At 39.2% G+C, this 23672-nt stretch overlaps 2 protein-coding genes across 3 annotated transcripts; one reads left to right on the top strand and one right to left on the bottom strand.

Moving 5' to 3' along the window:
- The first annotated feature begins 2759 nt into the window (after positions 1-2759).
- LOC141898317 (uncharacterized) lies at positions 2760-20568 on the top strand. Of its 2 annotated transcripts, none has more exons than XM_074784160.1 (38): positions 2760-2845; positions 3247-3300; positions 3702-3862; positions 4353-4601; positions 4811-5156; positions 5271-5529; positions 5962-6130; positions 6330-6515; positions 6620-6763; positions 6888-7031; positions 7127-7555; positions 7651-7923; positions 8038-8108; positions 8252-8434; positions 8573-8843; positions 8930-9113; positions 9195-9455; positions 9567-9804; positions 9941-10187; positions 10445-10688; positions 10862-14493; positions 14573-14890; positions 15059-15236; positions 15312-15493; positions 15571-15651; positions 15735-15847; positions 16008-16239; positions 16314-16416; positions 16501-16658; positions 16731-17049; positions 17143-17357; positions 17485-17895; positions 18039-18192; positions 18279-18458; positions 18647-19027; positions 19262-19548; positions 19668-19763; positions 20284-20568. In XM_074784160.1, the coding sequence occupies exons 1-38, from the start codon at positions 2788-2790 to the stop codon at positions 20293-20295; spliced, it is 11223 nt and encodes a 3740-aa protein (XP_074640261.1). In that variant the 5' UTR covers positions 2760-2787; the 3' UTR covers positions 20296-20568. The 2 variants fall into 2 exon arrangements, with proteins under 2 accessions (XP_074640261.1, XP_074640262.1); XM_074784161.1 differs by having other exon boundaries at positions 19668-19767; positions 20288-20568.
- Positions 20569-21372: 804 nt separating this feature from the next.
- Positions 21373-22490, bottom strand: LOC141898247 (uncharacterized). The gene has a single exon (XM_074784074.1). It carries the CDS (start codon positions 22488-22490, stop codon positions 21396-21398), a length of 1095 nt encoding a protein of 364 aa, XP_074640175.1. The 3' UTR covers positions 21373-21395.
- Positions 22491-23672: the final 1182 nt, after the last annotated feature.

Below are 23672 nucleotides of genomic sequence, written 5' to 3'. Positions count from 1 at the left end.
TTGACCAAACCCGCAGGGCCATGTAGCCGATGTAGTAAGGGTAATTACGTAAGTCTTCTATCGCAGTGCGACAGTTGTACGACTTAAAACGCTTTACTGTGAATCTATATCGATATTCAATATATAATATAAATACGATAATAGATAGGTAACATCATTAATAATTACCTCCTCTGCACATAGGTATCGAAACGTGTACATGGTGCGATTCAATTAAGAGGGTGGCCATGGATATGTTGAGTGCTTTCCACTGGCTAAACGTGGTGCAATAAGTTAAGGTTCCCGCAGACGAGCCGAATAATGCGGACGCAGAGTTCTCGGCTCGTGGCGGGTGATTTTGTCAAGGTCGCAAATAGATCTAACATGTTTATCGTTTCAAAGAACTTTGGTACTAATTCATTCCTTCTAAAGTTCAGATTTCATAAAATGATTCTAATATTCTATTCTATACGTTTGTATCCCTTGAAACTGCTTATCCCTTGAAACTGCTTATCTACAAATATCATATACACCGTGATATTCAGTCGAAAGTGCACTATCGAAACGAATGTGAATTATAAAAACTGGTTGATGATTGCCTGGTAATCATCAACCACGGCGTGCATTCATTTCTCAAGCGTGCATTTTTGTATGGTTCATTAATATTTAATTAAAAGCTCTCTGTAATTATATATACATATATGCACAAAATAAAGCAGTTACTATACGGGTTGTGAACCTGGTTGATAGAAAATGCATATCATCGATGGCTGCCTGAGCGTAAATATTTGGACCAGCAAACATGGGCATGGACTCATTTCTCTGAAACCAACTCTTTAAAATAGACTACTGTTGTTCTTAGGCTATTTCTATTCGTTTTTGTCGTTTCGAATCTGGAGACAATATCAGGATTCTAATCTTAAAATTCATTTGAAATTACCAACGGACATTCTGGTTCGATCTCACACCTACGCTTGCCAGGGTCGCATTTACAGAAGCGGGCCCTTTGTTAGATGTATGTATATAGATCATTCGAGGCCCAGCTATTCGTTGATTGTGCCACGTATACACATTACGCTTATTCCCATCGTTTATAGTCATATATAGAAAAGACAAAGCTTTACGGTAGACCGTGCATTTATCTTTTCACGAAACCGCATTCATTATTCATACGTAATGACTGGCTTTTATGTTAGAAAGTGGTTTTAGAACGGCGAGGTATGACGCGTGATGGACGCGTGCACGAACCCTGCAAGCGCTAATCCTCTGTATCACGGGCAAACGCCTACGTTTTCTCCAAAAATCTCGCTATCAAGTTCGAAGTCTGATCGTTCAAAGAAATTGTAAATGATATGATACAAAAACTCACCTTGAATAGATTTAAAAGCATAGCATATAAATTCAAAAATTAAAAATTTAGAAACGGAGGACACCCCACGACTTTCTCTAGAGATCATCGTCAGGTGACGCATCTACATTCACACATAGTGTGATTTTATTAAACAATCTATTCCCCACGTTTTGATGTGGATATTTTACTATCAACTCGTAATTGATATTCGTTACTTTTTTACTATCTAACAGTCGTTTCTAATAACGACAGGAAATAATGAAAATGTTGTTTTTGCTGTACAAACTCTTATTTCAGGTTGATTGAAAGCTTACGCTTAATTCCATCTTATATTTCTTCTAATGGAGGTTAAGAATATGAAATAAGTTGAAAAACCCTTCGAAAAGCATTTCGATAAATTTATATGTAAATTGCTGCCTTTCTCCACAATTTCTACGGAATTCAAAGCTGATTCCGATGTATTCTTATCAAAATATCAAAGCAAATGCAACATTTTTTCTAGATTACTAAAACAACACATTGTCATTTAATCATCTGATTCCAACACGAATTTGAAACTGAATGACAAACATTGTGACAAAGTTTGAAGATAAAACCGTTAAGAGGCCTGTTTTGGATTGAATTGCACTCTTTTTTCGTGGTTTATCGTTTAATTTCGATTTGTTCGCACCTAATGAAACACAGTATCCAAACAGTTCTTAGATTACGAGGTACTCAATGACCAGTGTACTTCCTAATGGCCACTTATACTCATTCAACCCTATACTCCACGTTTCGTTCTACCTTCATTCGAAAAGAGATCATGAAAAATGGGCATCCTTTTTTTTACACTGATAAATGTTTTGTAATCTATTCTAATGAATTAGCGATGTAATAAAATATTCGTATACTGCCATATCGTCATAGACTCGGATATCTACGATGAATTACCAACAACTGTGGCGACTTTCATTGGTTATCATGGCTTTGGAGGACTTTTGATTCCCTCCCAAAATGTATTTCCATGCATTTCTTGTCATATGTGATTCTTATATCCTGCGTATCAAAAGGCCTTTTTACAAATTTGATAGTGAAATGCCAGAAGAAATATAGAGAATTCACGTGGCTGAGTTCTTGTCTAAACACCATGAAGGATCTAATTCCAATTGGCTTCACACTACTCGGTGTTTAGTTTGCAAGTAGACGGGTTTTACCTCCAGTGATTGAAAGTGCGTTATTCTATTTCTTGGCAAATTGTATCGTGTATTTTTCTAACATTATCGATAGAAAGATTTAGAAGAAAAAAAAATTAGACACTTTGCACGCACGGGTCATCTTGATATAAACGAAACAAACACGCATTCAACTGCGTAAGCGAAAATATCGCGAACTTTGATTCCAAATCAAGCACCTTGTAGGCTACAAAAGGAAGTCGCAGATAAAACAAAAATTCAATAGAAGCCAGCCTGTCAGTCAGCATGGTTGACATGAGGCTTTCCGTACTTTTGGCTGCTTTCGTAGCCGGGACTCTGGCAGGTAAGACTTAAAACATATATGATTTACTTTACAAGTCTAATTTTCGTAACTTTAGAATACCCGGTATATGAAAGTCGTTGAAATTATTTTATCAGAGATTTGCTGGAAAAGCGGGTTTGGGTTTTCTTACAATGATAATTGTATGTTGTAAAACTGGGTGGAACAGATGACGATGATTAAACCGAAACTCCATACCGTGTAGAATATGTTTGTTTGGCTTAAAGATTGATGATAATCGACACTAGTAAAATGAACTAACGTTTTCTCCTATTTCAATGGACGTTAAGCTGAGAGCAGTCTAGAAACTTTCATGAAAAAGAGGACTCAATACAACTGTTATGAATTTATTCATAATAAGTGATAAAAGCAAAATTTCATGCAAAGATAACATCTACTTTAAGGTCCTATCCATGTAAATCGATATCAAGAAGCGAAATGCGCAAGGTCGTGTGTTGGTAAGTACATGTACTGATTTCTAACAAACAACCACTTCAGACAGTTTTAGCCTTGTACAACATTAAGATTATGATATCGGTTTTATAGATTTATTATTTTTTCATTGCGCAACATTCAAATCTAATAAAGCTGCGATTGACTTTACCAACATAGAGGGTTCGTAGGGGCAACAAGTAGCTCGAACAATTACATAAAGTTTTGATATTTACCACGATATATTTCTCCATTTAAAGACAACAAATAGAAACGACTGTAATATTCATTCTATGTTTTCTATTCATCTTGAAATAGGAAATAATTGTCCTTTTTTTTATTTTGTAAATTGATTTTGTTTGATGCTATGTTTATTTTTGGTTGTATGCCCAAACCCACCGTAATAACTTCTTCTTGCTATATTTAGCGGCGAACAAATTCAGATACGAGACAGGTTCAACTTATGAATACCTACACGAGTCTGACACTGTGACGCGTCTACACGAAACAAGCAATAAACAGTCGAAAATTCACATCCGGGCGGCCGTACACATCGGGGTCGTTGTACCATGTGAAATGATAATGACGGTAAAATACAGTGAAAAAACGCACCATTGAAAAACAACTTTTTCATTAACATTCGAGACTTTTTAGGACACATAGAAAAATAATTACACGTTACTTACTCTTTCTTATTTTGTGTTATAACGATTATTTTGTATCGTAACATTATGTACGGATTCGTAGAGGAGTCGTGTTAACCTGATGTATAATGAATACAACGGGACGAATACTACTTTATAAGATCTACGAGCAATTATCTAGATAACTAGTTTATTTGACGCACGAGCTTTCGCTACTAATGTAATGTAGCTTCTTCGGGTGAAAGATGAAGTTACTACTATTCATTAGTAGCGAAAGCTCGTGCGTCAAATAAAAAGGTTAACCTACAAATCACTATCAATATCTCGTTGTATTCAGCGTACAGCTATACTTAGTATAGTTATATTCAATTCACGAAGCATTGAGTATACATTTTGCAATACATTGTTTTAGCAAGTTCCAAATTGACTTTCAGTTACGGGATGTCCATTTAACGGAGAGCGATCCTAATGATCCGTCGAGAACGATCACCTCACCGGCATTGCGTGAGTTCAAGGCTGCCCTTGAAGCCAGATCTTTGCCTTTTTCGTTCCAAGACGGCCATATCGAAGCCATTTGTCCTTCGACAGAAGAGAAACCTTGGGTACTTAATGTCAAACGTGGTATTCTCTCAACGATACAGTTTTCGCCTACCAAATTCCACGATCGGATTTCCGTCAAAGAGGCAAGTAAAATACGAAAAGGAAAATGGTGTTACCCCAATCATTGTTTCTGCTTGAATTAGGCAAAATCTAAGTAAAACGTCAGTTATTTTTAGAAAAAAGTATTTCGATTTGTATATTCGTGAAAATGCTATTCTAACGGATTGGCATGCTAAGAAATGCAGAATCTATTTACAAATCATAGAAAAAAAACAGAAACTTTTCTTTTAAGACTGATGTGACAGGAAAATGCGATACCAAATATTCATCACTGGGAACACGTGGCGAGAACTTAGTAATCAAGAAATCAAAGAATCTGGAAAGTTGCGACGAACGTCACGATGTTTCGAGCCCGGTGAAGGCAACCCCGTCGTCACACGAGATCAAGTCAAGACCTATCATAGAAGGAAAACACAACTGCGTTCAGGAAATCAACCGAGATGGCCACATTGTTAAAGTCCAATGCGAAGAAACCCACAAGTTCCAACCATTCTCACGCGGCAAAAACGGAGCAACGACGCACATTAAACAATCTTTGAAGTTTCTGAGAAAACGTCAGGGAACAGAAATCCCATCATGTACGCAAAACTCGTTATTCGAATGGGTTAATTTGATAAGACCTTTGAAATAAGACAAATAACTTTGATACGATACGAGATTTTATAAGTTACCTCTATACAATTAATTTTCAGACGAAGTTTCCAAGCGTTTACCCCTTACTTTCGACCATTCTAAAGAAGGCAACACGGTCGTTTCTTTCTATGCACACGAAGCCCGTGAACTCATTCGGTCCCTCGGGTGCGGAAGAACCGACATTCGCCCCCAAGACCCGGAAATGTTCGCTAAACTCACCAATCTTCTGAAACGATGCGATTATGACGAACTGAAATTGCTTCATTCACAAGTCGACACAGGAATCTGTTACAGCCATGCTCTGCACAGCAAAGCAAGGTTTGACTTTTCTGATAATGAAGTATTTAATGACATTTGATATATTCGATTTACACAATGTAATCGAGTGGGATAAAGAATTTAGAAGTTCCTTATTTTGAATTTTCATTGCTAATACCGATCATCGATTTTGACATCTGCCATTAATATGAACAAGACATTTCATCAATAACAATCTACCATAAATAATTGATTATCAATATCCTTGTCGATTGATTGAGTCCTTAAGATTACGCGGAAAACTAAATAAATCGACCTGAACAGGAAGTACTAACTCAAAATATCCTATTCATATTGACAAGCTTGTTTCCTGTTTCAATTTTTTTATATTCATTGTTTTGCTATTGTTTTGACATCCAAAAACAAATCCATACACGAGTGTTCCAAATCATATAATGAACATTTTATGGAATTTATATCTATGAAATTCAGGAAAATCTTCCATGATGCGCTTCCTATGGTTGCAACGCCGACATCTATAAAGGTCATGGTCGAATCGTTGATATCCGGCCACGTGAGAAGCGGCACCCAACGAGGCATTTGGCTGACGAGTTTGGCGCTGATTCCAAAACCCACAAAACAGATGGTTAACCTTGTGGCGGTAATTTCAGTTTTCTAAAAACTACAAAAGAAAAAGATGTATCTGAATAAGTTGTTTGTTTAAATGTAGTTCGCTAGTCCTATAGTTTTAAGAAGGAAATGAAAAAATTTGTCATTTCTAAGTCCAAGAAAATTTACATATGTAACTTTTGCGGCACCTGGTGCATCAATGAATTCGTCTAAAAATTTTTCTACAACAGCCGTTATTGTCCAGTCCTCGCACCATGAAAGTGGCCATATTGCCCGTAACAGCCATGGTTTACCAAATGCGAAAGAGCCAAGAAGACGCCTCAACCTCATCTGAAGTCAAAGCCATCGTCAGACAATTACGCGGAAACATTTCGCCTAGTTGTCGAGCGTCGACTGAGGAATCTGAAAGAGAAAAGGTACATCTAGCTTAACTTAATAGGTGTCTAATAAATGTTTTCTCCATTTAAATGAGAATCTAAAGGAACAATAATTGCTTTTTTGTCACTTATATCCGATGTAGCTAATTCTGTCGGTGAAAGGTCTCGGCAATATAGGAGACCCAGAATCCGAACAAGTGTTATTAGCATGTGCCACGAGCGCTGAAGCTGATGCGGAAACAAAAGTAGCCGCAATACAAGCAACGCATCGTCTACCGTGCAAACACGTGAGTTTGGCAAAACTACGAGTAAAAGTTGACTAAGTTGTCGATGTAACAACTACTGAAATCAAAGATATATGTATAATTCATCAAAATCAAAAGTCTGTGCTTCATTCATATTTTGAAATAGCGTCAAGTACTGATCAATATTCTAAGACACCAAGAAACTGATGCTGAAGTGAGGATGAACGCCTATCTGGCTCTGATGAACTGCCCATCCGATGAGACATTACGTGTCATCAAACAGGTCCTGGAAACTGAACAAGTCAATCAGGTTAGCAATTGAAATAGATTACTCCTCCGACCCAATGAATCGTCGTATACGAAAGTGTAATATTCATGCAGTGTAATATTAATGGTAAATTCTAGGTTAGCTCATATATCTGGAGTCACTTGGTAAATCTGATGAATGAGCCTTATTTCCCGTTCCGATCCCAAGTACGATCCATTATCCGCGACAAGAATCTAGCCAAACTCGCTGACTTCGACAAAAGGAAGTTCTCCCGAAATTATGCCGCCTCGTCGTATTCAAAGCTGCTGAACATGGGCGCGAAGTTAGACTCGAACTTGATGTGGTCACCACAGTCGTTATTACCCCGGTCAGCTTCCGTAAACCTTACGATAGACGTGTTTGGAAAACCTGTTAACCTGTTCGAACTGGGCGGTAGAATCGAAAATCTCGAAAGCTTTCTCGACAACTATTTCGGACGTGGCAAAGAAGAGCCTTTGACCAGAGAGAACACGAGAAGAACTGCAAGTAGGATAAACAAAAGGAAAATGGATGCAATCGATGCAAAGGTTAGAACAAGATGGACATTGTCCATATATGTGTAATTGACCTCGAAACATTAAGTTCTATTGAATTCTTATTTCTTATATGATGGTATTTTCAGATGAACGCCCGGTCGCCACGCAACGCAAACGCGAAAGCGTCACTCTACGTGAAAATGTTCGGAAACGAAATGGCATATTTGGACCTGATGAAGAAAAACGACGACGGATCGATGAATATCAATCTGTTCGATCTCTTAACCAGTCTCGGTCAGAAACAAACTAAAGAGTTCTCCCAAAATGCTAAGATCATGGAAGCATCATTGGTTGTACCTACAATCACAGGGTTACCTCTGCGTCTAAACGTTGATGGTACAATGTCAATGCGCACAAAGGTTCGAATCCCAATAAACGTTTGATTTCAGTTTCAGTTCATCTATCGATATTTCACTGAGCATATTGGTAATTCCAGTTTCAATGCCGTATTTATGTCTTCTGCACTTATTTAGATTTCGGGCAAAGTTGATGTCAGTCACATCTTGAGCAAATCCGCTGAACTTGAAGCTCACGTTGCACCAAGGTTAGAAAATCAGTCACATTATTTATCAATCGAGCACTGAAACAACACGAATGGCAGAATCTAAAATCCTTTGAAATTATTTTGATCTGAAATTTCACTTTTGGAAATATCAAAGTGCTACACCAGAACGTTTGTTCTTCTAGTGGTGCTGTAGCCATCGAAAGTACGATGTCACTTGATGCATTCTACACGAAGAGTGGCCTGAAAATGCTGACGACCTTACACAGCAGCACGGAGGTTAAGGCTAAATTCAGCCTGAAGGACGGTCAAATTCTCGACATGAGCTTAGATCTGCCAAAAGAGTCGATGGAAATTCTCGATGCCAAGTAAGCAAGATATAAATCGTAAATGATGATATGACATATTTTCCATCCAACAATCTCCAATGTGTTGATGAAAAAGACAGATGTTAACGATCTAAAATCAGAATAGATACAAATTCACAATGATTGGATTTTTTTCAGGTCGAAATTATTTGTCATTCATCGCGAGAGAGAGATCGAAGACTTGAGTACCCCAGATACCCAACAGACAACAACTATGTCAAAATGTACACCGAACTCATTGGGAAGTGCTCTAGGAGTCAGACTTTGCGCGCGAGCAGAAATACCATCTTTAACACAACCCGGGCAACCAGGCTTCCCATTAAGCGGTCCAGCTAGTTTTAAGATAACGCTTGAGAAAACCGACTCGTTTGACCAATATGTCCTTCATGCTAAAGTACAGTCTCACAAGGCACGCTAGTACTGTCTCAATCATTGCTTAAAGATGCCTAACCCACTTTGGAATGTTGTAACGTTCTCTTCGATATTTGCTTTCAGACTCGTGTTGCCGAACAGTCGTACAGAGACTATGTAGCCATGTTCAAGTTTGACACCCCGGGTTCACGTGTGGACCGTCATATGTCGGGAGAATTCATCTTCAAACCACGTGACATGAAAAACACCGAAATGACGCTAAAATTGAGATCACCTTGGAGACAAATGAGACTCGAAGGAAAACTAGGTAAGAATAGACAAGTTTGATATCGAATTATTCTAGACTTAATCTGGAATCATGTGAAATGAATTTTATTTACTCTTCTAGGAAAACTCAATGCGGAAAAATCAGAATACGGACTGAGTGGTTCATTGACCTTGGATCGACAGGATTACGCTATCATTGCATCACTAGCTTACCAGAACTCCCTTCCAGGCGTGCTGAGTGTACAACCGACTTTCCTACTCAAAAGACCGGGGCGACCACCGATTCAAGTGTCAGGAGCTTTGACCAGGAACGACCACAAGGGACACTGGGGTGTACAGTTACAGGCTGAAAATGTCTATGAAAAACCAATAATCCTTGCAGGTAAGAGCCGGATGAATGGGTAATTTTGCATCGATAACGTAAAAAGATGAATTTGACAATGCCTTGTGTCTCCGTAAAGCACTCATTCATGAATTCGGATATAATCTTCAGGTGAATTAAAGACCAGAGGGTTACCAGTCAGCCGAACCGATATCAAGCTCAACATCCAATCATCCATACTCACGTTCCACTGGGACGGATTCCAGGAGTGGAATAACGTTGGGGTGACGTCACGGCACGAGGTTGTATACAAACTGAAGAATTATAGAAAATCAGAACGCATGGTATTTAACACTAAGTTACGCGAGACAACCGAGGCCAATGGTATCAAGAGAAAGTATGCGAACGTGTAAGTAAAACGAAAAAATAAGCCGCATTTTTGTGATAATCAGAATAGTCGGAAATTCTTGGATATGTCACCAACTGACATCGAATCGGCTAAAAGACAAAACAATTTCATCATTACGATTTTTATATCTGTATAGCGCACTTGAAACAACGAACTTCCCAGAATACAATTTCCACGGCGAATTCACGACAAAGAAGGACGATCGAATTAATATCCCTCTACCCAACACCTACGACATGAAACTACGATACGGCACTGATCTGACTGATCCAAAGAAGCAATTTGCATTCAGAGTCGGCGTCGAGAGACCACGTATGGCGTGGAACAGTGTTGATCCGGCCGAAAAAGTTATTTTCAAGGCGGCTTTGCTTAATCCTAAGTCGGTAAGCGCCCATTTAAGGCCAATAGAGATTACACATTAACATATCTTTAAAAAGCCCCGTTTCAAAATATGCAAAACTCATTAGTAAACGTGACGTGATTGGTATCTGAAATGTCATAAAAAAACTTGGATATGCTTCAAGTGAACTAATACTGGTGGGTATTGTATAACATTTTACTGAATGGGTTTATGATATCACAAGGATAATACATCACGGGACCGATTTTCAATTCAGAGTGGAGTGCTTTTTCATTTCAGAGGGCTGACGTAACTTTAGATATAGAGCTCGAACGAGAGGGCAATTCGTTTTCGGCTTTCGGCCAATTAAAAGATAACAAGAAAAATATGTTGCGCATTGCTGCAAAGAGCATCATCCAAGCCGTTCCTGAATATAGAAAATCAGTGAAAGTCGACATTGATCTGTTCAAATGGACACATTCATTCGAAGCTGAAATGAGTGAAGTTAGCCGCGGAGAGATGATGCACAGGTTAAAGATAATCGGTAAGCTGTTTTTCCGTAGATTATGACGAGTCTTTTTAAAACATTTCTCGGTAAAAACTGAAATATCATTAAGGCGTATTCGAATTATGCGCTACCAATTATGAATGCAGAATCTAGTTCTTCCATATTCATTTCTTGATCTTTGTATTCGCCATTATTATTTCTTTGGGCAGCTGAAGGCGTGAAGCGACTTGAATTCGTTACAAATATTCGCGACGACCCAACCTCAAATCTGAAACATGTCGTGTCGAATGTTTACTCGTTTCACAACAGTAAAGAGCACAAGGCCAGCATCGAAGCCACCATAGAACCGGAGCTGAGAAATACCAAAATCAGAGGAAGGGCGATCATTGACGATGAAACGCACGATTTTCTCATTGGAAGCAGTATCAACCCGTATGCCGGTGGATGGAATACGAAGATCGATTTCAGCTGGTCGTATCGAGAAAATCGTCGTTTCAAGGCCGAATTTCAATCAATGATGAGGGATCATTGGAGCGAAAGTAGAAACGAATTGAAATTTTTCGATGACGTTGCACGATATCCGGAAAAGAGTTGGGGTCTAGGGTTCTACTATAAGACCGACTTCAGCCGGCCATGGAATTCAGATTTTAGCAGCACGATATGGAATACCCGCCGAACTGAGCAGTTCACAGCAATAAGCAGATTTCAAGGCGGAAAGGTATCGGGAATGGTTGAGGGAAAACGCGATGGTGTGAAGGTTTACAAGATTGAAGCGAGTATTAACCACATTCGAGAAGCGACTGGAGAGAGACTTTCAGGACGCATGGAATATACCGCGAGGAAGATAAGTCACTATATGGAGTACAACATAGCTACCCTTAAAAGTGTAAATAACTTAGGCAATAGTGAAATGGGATTGACTGCTACTTTGAAAAGTTCTTTGCCTGAACTTGAAAGCATTAATGTGAAATTGTATCGTCGTAAGGAAGGCCAGATCGAGTCGTCTGCTGGTTTGGAGATCAATAACCGAAAGGGGGCGCTGTTGAACATAGCGCATGACGTAGAAAAAAGAGCGGGAGTGCGTGAAGATAAGATCACCCTGTCCTCAATAGGGGGTCTGTACTATCTCATTCCTCTATCGACGACGGTCAAATTGCAGACGAGCAAATCAGAGGTCGAATTAGATTCATCCATCGTTGTCAAAGCGAAGACTTTAGATATCAATGCAAAAGTGGCGAGGAACACACCAGAAGGAGAAGCGTTTGCGTTGAGTGGACTGGTTGCAGGAACTTTACTTCCAGAACCAAGGTACTCGCTGAGCGCAAAAATTCAATCTTCGCATCCGAACATGTACGGCATCGAAGGACACGTAAATTATGGCGAATCGAAGACAATCACTGTCGTAGGCAAATTCAACAACCAGATAAATGTTGCACGTGAGGCATCTATCGAGGTAACCACGCCATACGAGGAATACCAGATTATGGGAGTCAGAGTAAAGGTTGACTATCAGCAACAGCGAATTTCAGCCGTAGAGATAGTTGGAAAATGGCGTCGACCTGAAAATAGGGTACAAATAGTAGCCAATGTGAATCATCTAAGCTGGGATAACAGCGTCGTCGATGCCAGTATTCGCACACCGATCGAAAGCTTCAGATATCTACAAGGATCTTTCATTTCAAAGAACATCGAAGGAGATTACAAGATCGATATTTCAATCAATGACGTAAACAAAGAAAACATCATCAGTTCAAATCTGTATGTTTCACCAAGTCGAAGGATCAAAGTTCTCCTGCGGACTCCACTTTCGTACATCAAGCTTGTCCACTTCGAAATCGGATCGGAATCCAAAGCTGATCAATTTGATGGCGATCTTACGATACAATGGTTGCCCATATTCGATAAGATACGCATTGATATGAATCAGCAGGTTACCCCATCTGCATCCGTGAGCATCAAAATAGTTACGCCTTACCATAATGCGAAGATGATCTCCGCTGAAATGAAATTTGACGACAGCCAATTCCATAAGTTACAGGCCAGCATGGAGTTCAGAATTATCCCTATTCTTGACAAGTTATCTATGAGTGCTGATATTGACCTACGAGAAAATTTAAGAGTCGCAATGGTTCTGGAGACCCCGTTCAAAAATATGCGTATGACCACATTCGACGCAACGATTAGTCAAACTAACGACAAGAAAGTCTCCATTGAAGCGAATGTAGCTTATGGTTTATCAAAACGAGTATCGTTGGTTGCTCACTACAAGGTAGTCTCCTTAAAAGATATGTCAGTGCTTATCAAGATACAGACTCCATGGAAGAACTATAGGGGGCTCGTATTCAATCTGCAACAGAAATTATCATCTGCGAAACCATCATCTGCGATAAATATTGATTTGATAGATCGTATAGCTTACGAATTCACTCTCGAAGCCGATAAAGCAAGTGGACTTAATGTAGCACTCACAACACGAAGGCCAAATATAGTGGCACGACGTTACCAAATCAGGACAACCTGGAACCACGACAGTGGAGCCGTGTACGAGGTCAGTATTTTAACGCCATTGAAAGGATATGAAAACATTCAAGCATCAGCCCGAATGACAAGCATTAGTTGGACAAGATTTAACGCCGAGATGTCAGTGAAGTTGATGCCAACTTGGTCGGCAGAAACAAAGGTAAACTGGGAGGCTAACTGGAATGAAAGGAAATACGAACTGCTGACGGAAATGACTTTCAATGCTGATAAACTCCTGAACATTGAAGGCCGCTGCATACATGGTGAGGCCAGTGTAAGCATAAAGAACTTGTTGCCTTGGTTTAAGAAATTTTTAACTGAAGCTGTAGTAAAATACAGCAAAGTTGGCGAAGAAAAGAGACACATCGAAGCCACATACAACGGTGAAAAAATAGCCGAAATATCAACTAACATCATTCCTTTGATGTTTAGAACTCCGATTGCATTCGATCGTGGAATATTTGCCGAGGTAAAGACGACGTTTACCGGTCTGCAAAATGTGCGATTTGAGATCAGTAGAGATACAGTAGAAAGTATGGCTGGATACAAAGTCATCATGAAGTATGGAGCTAGTAAAACAGATACATATAGAATTGCATACAAGATGTCAGGAACGAAGTTTACAGACATTGATATGAAGGTTGGTCTAATTGCCATCAGTAATTGTCCACTGATAGGAAACCTGAAGTTTGTTGGACAGCATATTTTACACTGTAACGCCGGCATTTTCAAAAATGTCATGACCGTAAATCACAACCGCAAGAACATTTGGTCGTCTAACATTGAGATCAAGAAAAAAATTGAAAAACCAAGCTGGAATGTAAAACTCGACATTGAAACGCCGGTGAAAGTTTTAGCACTCGTAACTCTTGATACGGTGAAGCCTAGTAACGAAAGGATGGTCACAACGCTTAACACCGATGTTACTATTCGCAATACTAAAATGTCCGCGGCAACAACATTGGACATTGAAGCCACCACTTCGGGATGGAAACAACATTTGAAAGTGTACGGACGATTTGGAAGTACAATGAAACCGGTCACAGTCGAAATTACATCGGAAAAGGACGCAAACAAAGTCCAACGTGTGATTGAAATAACCAGGGAGAAAAGCGATGTGAATGCTAAGAAGGATTTAGCAATAACTTACACGCGAAGAAGCGGGGAAGCTGTGATTAAAGTTAACATTGCCAAGAGAAGTTTTGAGATGCGGTTAAAAAAGAATTCACAATGGTCTTCAATCATTATCGATAGCGTTTATATGATCAACGAAGAACGAGTTTGGAAAATGATGATTGAAAGGAGAGTAGCTGACAAACAGGTTGGTTTTCACAAATTTGAATGATATTTCCCACTGATATACTGAAGTAATTTGGAATCGATCTTTTTTCGTATTTAAGGTCAGACGCAGCATGTTGGACACGGAGAAAGAAATTGTTTTCCAAACTGAAATCGGTGCTCCGAAAAATCCATCCTTCACTGCAAGTGTTGAACTGAAGATAATTCGTATCGCAAACGATGCACAGAACTATACTATAAGCGCCGTCGTTAAACACCCGAGAAGCAAGCTGGATCTTGCTATATCAACGCATATAGTTTTCTCGTCAATTCGACCATCAGCTGGATTCTTATCTTACTACAAAATGTCCAACGGCCAGATGCAGACAAACTACGTGTACGGTGCTTTAGATAGCAATTCAAGGGTTGTCACTTTACAGGTATTTACCGCTCATTGCAGAGAAATGTATTTCATATAGTATTAGAGCATACGCCTCTCTCTCTCTCTGTGCTTTTCAAAATGTTTTACATCTTAAGATTCAATAGTACTCTGTCTTTCTGAATTAATTAAGCTCACTAAGCTCACATCAAACTTTTATTCATATTAGTATCTGTCACCACTGAAATGCATGCGAACCGATGTGAAATTGGCTCAGCCACTTTCTACCACTGAGATCAGCGAACTAACTGCAGTCACGGTGATCGGTGACAAACACTTCAAGAGCGATATCATCATTAACCCGAAGGCTCTTAACGTTGACCTGAAAATCAGCACCAATATCCACGGTAGGTTGAAAAGAGAATTACGTGCACACATTTCCGTATCGAATCTTAATCAGGATGCGCGTATATATCTTCTAGATTTGGAAGAGTTGGTCCAGGTTTTCGTTGGATACGTCAATGATAAATTAGTGAAAATAGAAGTATCGCATCAGGATAAGGTACGGCGATCAAGCGACGCTTTAGTTTCGTTGGAATTGGTCACAGATCATATTCTCAAGTCGCGAATACATTGGAAACAGCATACGATCAACAAAATCCAGGTAAAATACCGACCAATTGAGCTAACCTCTTTAGAATGGACGAAGGATATATCAAAATTGCTTTTTATTTGGTGCAGATGCTTCTTAATGAAATCAACCAAAAGAGATCTAAGATTTACAGCATTTCCCAGACAATCGGCCAGGAACTCAGCGATAAGGTAAGTAGAATAATTCATCAAAACGACGACTGCTCATAAAATCGTCAGACAAAGAAATATTGTTTAAAACTGAAACGTTTTAGGTTTCGCAGCTGAAATCGGATCTACCAGAATACAAAGAATTGTATGGGCCAGAAATAGAAGCGATCGCATCGTCATTAAAACAGCATTACCTGAGTAACTACGGCTGGATCAGGTAAATTGACTACTCTTCATTCAGATTTACGTCAAAAGTCCACAGTTCTAAATATTTTGGATATTAACCATAACCTGGGTCGATATGATCAGTTACATATAGCTTACTTATCATTGTCAAATATCCTATTCACAGAATCGATGTGATGTATTTATTCTAGAGAGAAATATCTGATCGCAAGACGAAGTCTAGGTGACCGTATTGAAATAGTCAGACTGCGGGCGCATTTGATGGCTATGGAAGCAATGGAAAGGATCATGATTGCCATGCAACCGACCTACTACCAATATCTGCAACTCCGATGGAAAATTTCCTCGAAACTCGAATCGATCTTCAGCAGAATTTCTAACGTAAACCATTGGTCAATGGATACAGTCTCTGTTGCTTATCAGGTACAGAACTCGGTGACCTTTCATCAAGTTATTTAAAAAGATAAAAGATGACGATATTGCCATTAATATTTCAGAGAATTGCTTGGCAAATTTCGAAAATGCGCCGTAGTTCAAAAATGCAAGCGGTCAAAAATATGATGACTACGCTTGAAAACACTGTTTCCCAGAAATATAACAGTGAGTGAAATGCTCTTCACATCATAATGCCTACGTTTTGCATATCCCGTTCTATTTTCATGAGAATATCTATTGATTTTAAAGATCTACTGGGAAGAAATAACGCACAGTCGAGATGGTCAACATTAACCAACTACTTGCATCGCCCGAAGCCAATATCGCATTCGTATATGGCCACTTTAGTGGAAGTCCTAAGACTCCAGGAAGAGAAATATCAAGTCCTTGCTACTTTGAAATTTGGCGTAAGTTGTGTGTATATTGATTAACGCTAACCGGATCTTGTCCAATAACACTTGCTCTGGTTATATTTATAGGTGACCAGCTCACTGAAATTCCTCGGTCTTCCTGATGATCCCATTAGCCTGATAAAATCGACGCTAGCACAATCGGTAAAAGAGGCTCTGAAACTGGACAAAACGAAGATTCTATCATCAAATTACGAATCCGGTGAGCTAGTAATGCAGATTGGTTTGCCGATACGCGTGAAGTCGCTCAAAGACCTGAAGGCGCCATTAGAGGAGTTGGCCGACTATTACTACTGGACGAGGGGAATATTGGATAGGATCATCGAGACTGGCAATAACTTAATGAATGGTTTACATCGCCCTACAATACTACTACCAGCATTCACAGGTGCATCCCTTTTTCTAGATTATTTGAAGTTGTCACCGAAAAACTTTTTTTTCGATTAGTGTCATCAATCCACACTTCTTTTTTGGTGTACAGCTCAAGCATCGCTTATCGGCAATCAGCATTTCATCACTTTCGACAAGAAATACTATGAACTAGCCGGTAAATGCAGCTACGTTTTGGCTAAAGATTTCGCAAACGGTCAGTTCGCAGTGTTCGTTAACTATGATAACAACTCGCCTAGCCAGAGGAAAGTTTCTCTCGAAATCAAAATTGACCAAAAAGATATACTGATCAAACCGGATTATAAAGTAAGTAATCTTAAACAAATATAGTTAATACGTTGCTTTATGACAATCTAGTTATAATTGCCAAAATCGCATTGAAATATTCAGCCGTGAGACTGTAGAGTGAACCCTGCGGTTTGCTGTATTTCAGGTTGCAGTTGACGGACGCGTGAAGGATCTACCCATTTACCTGGGCGAAAGCGTCGTCGAACGTCGTGGAGCGAATGTCGTGGTAGAAAACAAGAAGCGAGGATTATCAGTTTCGTGTGATACGGCTCACGATTCGTGTACTGTATCGATATCGGCGCTATATCACGGGCGCACAGCCGGACTGATGGGCACATTCGACAACGAACAGAACAACGAACTAATGACACCGGACGGTCGCGTTACTAAAAACCTGGAAACGCTACTGAGCAGCTGGCAAGTGGCGAATAGATGCGAAAACGACGGAAATGTTGCCTTGCAAAGATCTTCATTGATCAAGAACAGGGAAGCTGATCAAATGTGCGAACATCTTTTCGAGAGCAAATCATCTATTTTCAAACCTTGTTTCGGTGTGGTATGTATGACAAGAACACTCATTGAATACCCTACACTCACACCCCCCGAGTTCGTAGTTCTAGAAGCCTTAAGTGACGTCACTAGGATTGGCTTAATCATTCACACGAATGTTTGATATGACCGAATGTTTATATTTTCCAGGTCAAAGCAGAGCCTTATCGCCAAATGTGCAAAAAACAATCAGGCTCCACCCTCGAACGATATCAACTCGAATCAAAGGTTTGCAAATCGGCTTTGATCTACGTCAAAGATTGCGCCGCCCAAAAAGTCAAGCTGAGATCGCCTCCATTCTGTCGTAAGTCTACATTTCTAGAAGAATATTGTTACAACGCGGATTACGCTTGGTTATCGATTGTTTATCTCTGTATAACTCGTTTTCAGATAAATGCTTATCAAAAACTGGACAGTTGATAAATGAAGGACAGACCGTAACGATGAGTGACATCCTGGTACGGTCGGCTGACGTCATTTTTGTAGTAGAAGAAAAACCTTGCAACAAGGAAATCGCTTCAAAATTACCAGTAATTCTTCAACAAATTGAGACAGCCCTTGAACACAAAGGTAAACAATCATTCGAGCTCATATAGGATCTATATGAAATATCTGAACGCACTTAGGGTGCATGAATTAGCCAGATCCTAAATTACTTTTTCGAAACCTCTAAATTCTGTAGAAAATCATTTCATATAGGTCTCAAATGGAACAGAAATTATCAGGATATTCTTGAATTTCTTATATCTTTCTGACAGGTATGACAAATAACATGTACGGTCTTGTTGGTTATGGTGGAGTGAATCTACACGACGTTGCCCAGTTCCATACGATCGATGGACGTCTTCTAGTTCCCGTAAATCATTTTAAGACAGCTGTAACGGGTGCATTAAAACTTGAAAAGGCCGGGAAGTCTACTGACCTCGTGTCTGCCGTTAAAAAGGCATTAGAGCTGCCACTGAGGGGGACATCGTCGAAGATTCTGGTAGCATTGACATGCAGTAGCACTGCAGGGATTTGTCGCACATCGTCTGCGAACATACCGGAAGTTGAACGGATGCTGAAGAAGAGACGAATTGAACTTCATCTGGTTAAAGAAGCGAGTCTAAGTGCTAAGTTAAAAGCACTGAACGCAATAGGTAGGAATTGCGTTCGATACTTTAGAAACTTTACCCTCTTCTCATTAAAAATTTTGTTGGAGCCCCATGTCGACCTATTTAGTATACTAGAATAATTCAAAGGGACACAGTTCGTTTGATCTAGAAGTGATACGATTTCAGTCTTATTACTCGAAGCTTTGATGAATTTTCAATGAAAAAGCATCCCTGGGTATCTTTCTCGTTTCAAATCTCAATTGTTTAAATTCACTTAAGGATATGAAAGACATGGATATTACACAGCTAACAGCGCTGATTTGTCCGTAGCAAAGATTTCGATTGACGACAAATGTGAACAGATCGCGCTCGATACTCATGGTAGCGTTTTCAGCAGTCAGAGGTTTGTAGAGGGTCGACTAGAATCGCAGACACGGGTTGCAGAGGTGTTCGGCCAATACGTTGCCAAGATAAACTTACCAGATCAATGTCAGAAATGTACGTGCGAACGATACAGTGGTATAATGACAACTGTCTGTCATCCATGTTCGGTGAAACCACAAAAGGTTAGTGGCTTTTGCTTGGCACTGCACTCTTCTTCCTCAAAACTCTATATACATGTATATTAGATATGATTAAACAGAACTCCATCGATCCGAATGAGATTTGGAAATTATCATTTCAGTGGCAGATGGATGTTCTAGACAAAAGGGCACATGTGGTAAAACGTCCTATTTCGACACCAGACCGAAATTCATGGGCTGACCTGTTTCGTTTCGAAGCAAGTATTCAATATTGAATCGTGTGTATAATTTGATTAACTAATCTAACCATTTCTCATACAAATGTTGCTAAATCATTCGATACGTTTCACCAATATTTATCGACGAATTGAAAACAAGAAACTTGATGTAAGTGTTCATACTACGAAACCCGGTTCTCACGACGGGTGTATTCATTTGACGAGAGGTGCTTGTATCATGAGTGGAAACATATGTTACACATTCGGGTGTACAGATGACGAAGTACATGAACATAGATTATATTGAGGCTCGTTGATATCTATATTACTCGTAAGTTCTCAGCGAGTCTGGACCCCTGGGCCCAGTTCTACGTTTGAGAATTTACACTTTGATTTATTTAGTCTCAGAATAAATCGAACTCAATTCTGTGGAACCAGGGCTTGACATGTCTATAGATTTAGGGAGAAAATTCCATCATAATCATCATCATCATCAGCATCAGCATCAAACCTCCATCAATAAATTGTCGGCCGTAACTTGTTTTCACTTTCTATTCAGGAAGAAAACTAAGAAGCTGATCCAGTATTTATCGATATTCATCTAAAATTCGAAATTGATTGATAACCACGAGTATGAACCGCTATACAAATATGGACGAAATGTATTCATTATTTCAAAGCATCAATGTTGTTGCTGATCTCTGCCACAAAACGCGGGCGAGAAACCTTTAACATTGCCATTGTTGTCGAAATTATATAATCATACATTAATTCAATAAAGTTTAAAAAAATTAGTGTTTTCATTAAGATTATTCTAAATAAATAATGAAATTATAATACTCGATTTTATGCATTGGTTTTTCATTTATGATGTCACATGATTGTTGTTCTTATTCAAAATCTTCGAAAAAGGTCGAGCTGTCGCAAGTCACGTGGTCACTAAGCCGGGTCCGCTAGCTGTTAATGAATGTTCACATTAGATTCGACGCCATCGGCTAACTATTCTTAAAACCCAACGTGTTTGAAGAATGGGAACTGAATATGAGAACCCGAGTTTAAGAACGCGATGGCGCGACTTAATACGCAAAATAAAAGATCCATAGGGTCTTCGTTTTTGGATGGCAAACTCATTTCATTAATTGGTTTGTCAGTTCTTCGGCTAATATTAGAATTCTATTTACATTTTGAATACCTAGCTTTCAGAAGCTTGAGTGAATCCTTTAAGCATTCTTCATTGAGGACGAAACCCACTTTTTAAATCAAAAGGCGTGGCAAAGGCGTATTCTTGTGGTCCGGCTCCTTATCCATCGACTCCGAGATTCTTGACCAAAATCGACACACTTCCTATTTCCATTGAGGTTGATCCGACATCTGTGAGACTCCATTGAACGAGCGTGATAATTCCAACAGAACGACAAATATCTTGTTTAAACGATTGTTATTTTTTATACGAGATATGTTTTCAAGTTATTGACGGATAAATAAAGATGACAAATCAATTAAAACCACGAGAAAACTTTGTTAGTTATGAGAGAAGGTGAGGATCCTCGTTGAAGTAAATGTCCACCAGACGGCAATTTATTTTGAATCAGTTTAATAAGTTTTATCAGATATACAAAACACTTTTACCTTAATACCTTGATATACATAATGCAATATAATGATATATAATTATGCTTTTATGGACGGAAATCTTGTTCCATTCGTTCGCATCCAGAAAACATCCATGTTCGTCCATTTTTGATGATCACCCGTCAAAATCGTGCCATTCACCGGTGAATCGTAGGCTGAGTATCCGCGACTTTCGAAAAACCTGCGCATATTCGATCCACCGGGTTCAACTTTCGCATAATTCCATTCCATAAAAACTATCGGGATGTCAATTTTATCGAACATTTTTTCGGCGTGCGACATCGCTCGAGCTTCGGACGTCTCGATGTCGATTTTCATGATAGCTTTACTGAATTTAACCGCTTCTAGCAAGTCGTCCATGTGAATAGCATCGGCGGCATTTTCGTCGGATTTTGCCGGCATAATTCCGCGCCCACCGACGTTTATTTTGTTCGGTATCAGTTGAATACGTTCGTATTTATCACTGATGGCGTTCTGTACAAGAACGATGGAATCGACGGGGAATTTACCTTCGTGTACGGACGCGCGAATTCGCTTTAAATTCTCAAAGTTCGGATCGACGGCTAACACTTGCCTGCCGTACTTCAGGGCCGTTAACGCGTAGATACCGATGTTGGCACCGAGATCAAGTAACTGTAAATCGGGATATCTATCGAATAATTTCTCTAGTAAAACCACAGCCTCTTCTTCCCACCGTTTATGATTGTGTACCAGTGAGTGCGATATGAAAATGTCAATTCTAGGATCGTAAACGCAAATCGGAGTGCTCCCTCTTCCAGTACGCATCGGAACACAATCGAAGTCTTTTTTATCAACAATGTTCATGTCAACGATTTTACATTTATGTGACCTTTCTGACCGTGTTTTTGTCGATAGTCCTGATTGTAATGTGTTCACCTCTGTCACTGCCTGCTTCCCAGAACGATGTTCATGAAGAGTATCCCTGGAACGATCGATCCTCGCAACGAACTTACCCAATCGGGTTACCTGAGATTTCAATTCAACAAGCATCTGCGTCAAGTCATTCCTTTCTTCGAATGGTTTTTCATCCCGACGTTGGCTGATGTGGTGTAAATACAGTAGTATAACGATACCGGTGACGAATACAGCGATAATAAATACATTCCGCCGCATATCGTTGCCTACAACAACAAAACCATAAGTCTTTGATATAGATTATGTAGGTATGAACAAGCATAAATTAACATGCACAAATTGGACATGCAAATCTATGTTCACTGGTCAAGTGTGATCAAAGTCTATGAGATAGCGTAGTGTGTCAGGATCGCCGCTTGAAGATGATCATTCAACTTCGGGCGTCGGTGGAACCGCTCCGGCTGTGAAGACAGCTGTTGGTCAAACCTACGAGCAATTATCTAACAGGAGGAAGCTCGCCCTATATCTCTGTACACAAGATCAGTAACGCTGTCAATTGGCGCAGGGCTAATTGATGAGGCTATTGTTAGCCTATTGTTCGGACTTTTTGGTGTGATGTATTCACCTCGACAGACATGGATAAAATGAGCCAGACTATAGAATAATATCAAAACTCATATATGTACAAATTACAAAATAAAGTATTTCATGGTCCAAGAAGTAATTTTCATCTTTTATAAAGGTATAATGGAGGTAACTTCTCTTTCATATTTTTGATGTAATATTTCTATGTTGTGTACATGTATTGCATCAAGACAATTTTCGGTATATTTCTGTTTTGATTTTCGAGATAACTTATAATTGTTTAGTACTCCAACAAAACATTTAATGACATCATGTGAAATTGGATGAAAAACTGTGGAGTTGGTTGTCCGTGATTGATGTATTCTAAGGGTATATTGTTCTGGAATTCTGTAGTAAATAAAACAGTGTCCATCTAGTTTCTAATTAATTTCTGTTAAGAAGAAACACCAACTATTTACCTATATGATCACCATTTCTAGAAAAAAAAATTAGATAATTGCTCGTAGGTCAAACTCACACATCACAAGCTTGCTGGGCTGGTCCCAGCTTCTTGTTACTATAGTTCCATACAAGAGTGAATAGAAATTATTTATTCAAAGTAAGTGATTAGCATTGAGCACCTTGATGAGCAGGATGAGTTACAAATGAGCTGATCATCCAAAATGCAAGTTAATGTTATTGATTGCAGTGTTTTGGCACTCTTTTGTATGTGAAGCCTTTTTGTAGCTGGTCATCAATCATGGAGATTCTATTTTGCTATGGATGATGATATTTTGGCTCAAAAAAATCAAAAAGTTTAGATATTCTAATCCAAAAGCGTCGTAAGAACACATTTGAATTTTCAAAATTGTCTAG

Source organism: Tubulanus polymorphus, chromosome 2 (genome assembly GCF_964204645.1).
Source record: "Tubulanus polymorphus chromosome 2, tnTubPoly1.2, whole genome shotgun sequence".
Lineage (NCBI taxonomy): Eukaryota > Metazoa > Nemertea > Palaeonemertea > Tubulaniformes > Tubulanidae > Tubulanus > Tubulanus polymorphus.
This window is presented reverse-complemented; position numbering and strand designations above follow the sequence as displayed.